Consider the following 2,500-nt stretch of genomic DNA (forward strand, 5'->3'; position numbering starts at 1 on the left):
GTGGGCAGGGTCATCCTGTGGGAATCGACCAAAGTGGTAGTATAGTCTGAGTTGGAGATCACAGATTGTGCAAGTAACAGGTCCTGTACTGGTCTCATGGTGCAACCGTTGGTTGGACACATGGTCCTGCCAACTGTACCCCATGATCCGGCACAAGGATCTGTTACAAAAGGCATCAAGAAGAGATTCCAAAGCACAAGATAGCATCCAGGTTTCACTACCATATAGTAAAACTGGCAGTATCAGGGCCTTGAAAACACGTAACTTGGTCCTTCTGCACAGGTACCGGCATCTCTAAATACTCGTGTCAAGAGATATCATGACCCCTGCTGCCAGGCAAATCCATCTACTGACTTCCTGGTCTGACAGCCCAGAGTCATGAACTGCACCACCGAGGTATATAAAGCTCTCTGTGACCTCGATGTTTTCTCCGCAAGCACGTACTGACTGCACAGGGTCTCCTAGTATGCCCCAAAAATCCTGGATCTTGGTCTTGGTCCAAGAGACCTCTAGCCCCAGGGGCCTTGCTTCATTGCTAAATGCATCAAGAGCCGCCACTAGGGTTTCCAGAGATTCAGATAGAATGGCAACATCATCAGCAAAGTCAAGGTGTGTAACCTTGATATTGCCCAGAGTTGCTTCACAGTGACTTTGGACAGTAGCTCTACCCAGTATCCAATCCATGCAAGTGTTGAAAAGTGTTGGTGCAAGAACCCAGCCTTGCCTCACACCTGAACTAACAGGAAGAAACTCGACAGGCCCCCACCCGACTTTACAGCACTTTCAATGCCTGTATACAGGATCTCCCAGAGTGATTTGTAATGCACTGTATCAAACACATTCTTGAGGTCAATGTAAGCTGCAAGCACTCCACGTCCGAACTCACAATGGCGCTCTACAGTGACTCAAAGTGCCAAGATATGGTCTATTGTGGACTTGCCAGGAGTTAATCCAGATTGCTCTGGCCTCTGGTGCCTCAGCAGGTGGTCTCTGATACATCTTAGTAGGGTGTGTGCTAGTACCTTGCCTGGTAAACTGAGTAGTGTAATGCCTCAGTGATTGCTGCAGTCCCACCATTCCCCTTTCCCCTTCCAGAGAGGGATGACCACACCCCTCAGTCAGTCAGGGGGAATGGTACCAGTCTGCCAGATGGCTTTGTGCTCACCTGTATTTCAGAGTGAATGGATTTAGATGAATGGTGAATGTGTTTCTTAAAGTTTCTTAAATGTGGGTCATTATTCCAGGATTGGGTTTTATTATTTACCAAGCACAAATTATATGACTGTCTTCACTGCCCCTTTACCTCAGGCACATCTTCAAATTAGAGCGCTGCAGCATGTGGGGAGGCTGGGAGGTCAGTTGGAGAGTGGCTGTAAGGAACCTTCTTCACCAACCCACTATCAAGGATAACACAATACTCTTAGTTCTCAGACAGGTAAGTTTTTTTGTTTTGTTTTTCCAATTTAGATTATATATATTATCTTGTTTGTTTCTGGGAAAACATGTCATTGTAGTAGCTGATAGCATGTCCCATAAAACTTCATGTTTCACTTTTAGAATTAACATTTGCAGGAAGTTCTGTACACTAAAGACATAATAAGCTCAATTCATGGCAGTTACTTAAAAATAAGTGTTGAATGAAAGCTGAGAGAACAATATTTAGTTTGTGACCTCTTATCAACAAACATTGAGCTTCACATTCCAAATGTTAATTAAGCAGTGAAAATATGCTTATCTATATAAAATTACTTTTAAAACTCATCAAAAGCTTTAAAAAGAAGAAAAATAAAAAAAAATTGTAAAGGAAAGCATCAAATAACAGATTTTTTAAAGTCTGAAAGTACAGTTTTTTAAGGTATTATCCTATCTAACATACAACATTTCCAACAGGATGAGAGTCATAGTCAATTGTCTGGTTCTGAGCACCAAATCAAGAGCAACGATGTCAACGTCTTACTCTTTTTGGTGCGCTGCATTGAAGTTTTGACAACGCTCCACATGGTAGATCAACCTTGTCCCCGAAATCAGTAATGAGGTTTTGACTGCTAGGACTCTATTAAAGGTCGATCATTATTTCTGGTGAAAGAGTTTGCAAAGAAATATATGCTTTCCTTCTTCCTAGCATGGCACTCAAAGTATTCAGTCTTGAGTATGCTGTCTTGTTTATAATCTTCATGCAGTTGGTTATGATTTTATAATGGACTAAGATTTTTTTTTTTTTTTTTTTTTTTTTTTTTTTTTTTTTTTTTTTTTTTTTTAATCAAAATTAAGTACTGGGTTTACAAATATACTGATGATTTGATACAAGAAAAAATCATAAGTAGAACTAAATGGAATTATAGCTTTGTCAGTACTGTAATTTAAATAATAAAATATTTGTGCACAAGAAGAAAATGAACTATTTTCAATACGAATATGCAGTGCAAAATGAATTTAGACTAATTTAGCAGTTTACATCTTTGAAGTTGATTAAGAGGAATTTTGGTTATATATTTAGGTT

At 39.7% G+C, this 2,500-nt stretch overlaps 1 protein-coding gene across 4 annotated transcripts in view; it reads left to right on the forward strand.

Moving 5' to 3' along the window:
- LOC125027162 (vacuolar protein sorting-associated protein 13A-like) overlaps window positions 1-2,500 on the forward strand; it is an 80,111-nt gene that overhangs the window by 75,926 nt on the left and 1,685 nt on the right. For all 4 annotated transcript variants that reach the window (XM_047616048.1, XM_047616047.1, XM_047616049.1 and 1 more), the window contains 2 exons: window positions 1,309-1,435; window positions 1,891-2,500. The exon at window positions 1,891-2,500 is cut by the window's right edge and continues 1,685 nt beyond it. In XM_047616048.1, the coding sequence (XP_047472004.1) occupies window positions 1,309-1,435; window positions 1,891-2,031 (268 nt within the window). In that variant the 3' untranslated portion in view covers window positions 2,032-2,500. The remainder of the gene's footprint in view (window positions 1-1,308; window positions 1,436-1,890) is intronic.

This window comes from Penaeus chinensis, chromosome 7 (assembly GCF_019202785.1).
Source record: "Penaeus chinensis breed Huanghai No. 1 chromosome 7, ASM1920278v2, whole genome shotgun sequence".
Taxonomy (NCBI): domain Eukaryota; kingdom Metazoa; phylum Arthropoda; class Malacostraca; order Decapoda; family Penaeidae; genus Penaeus; species Penaeus chinensis.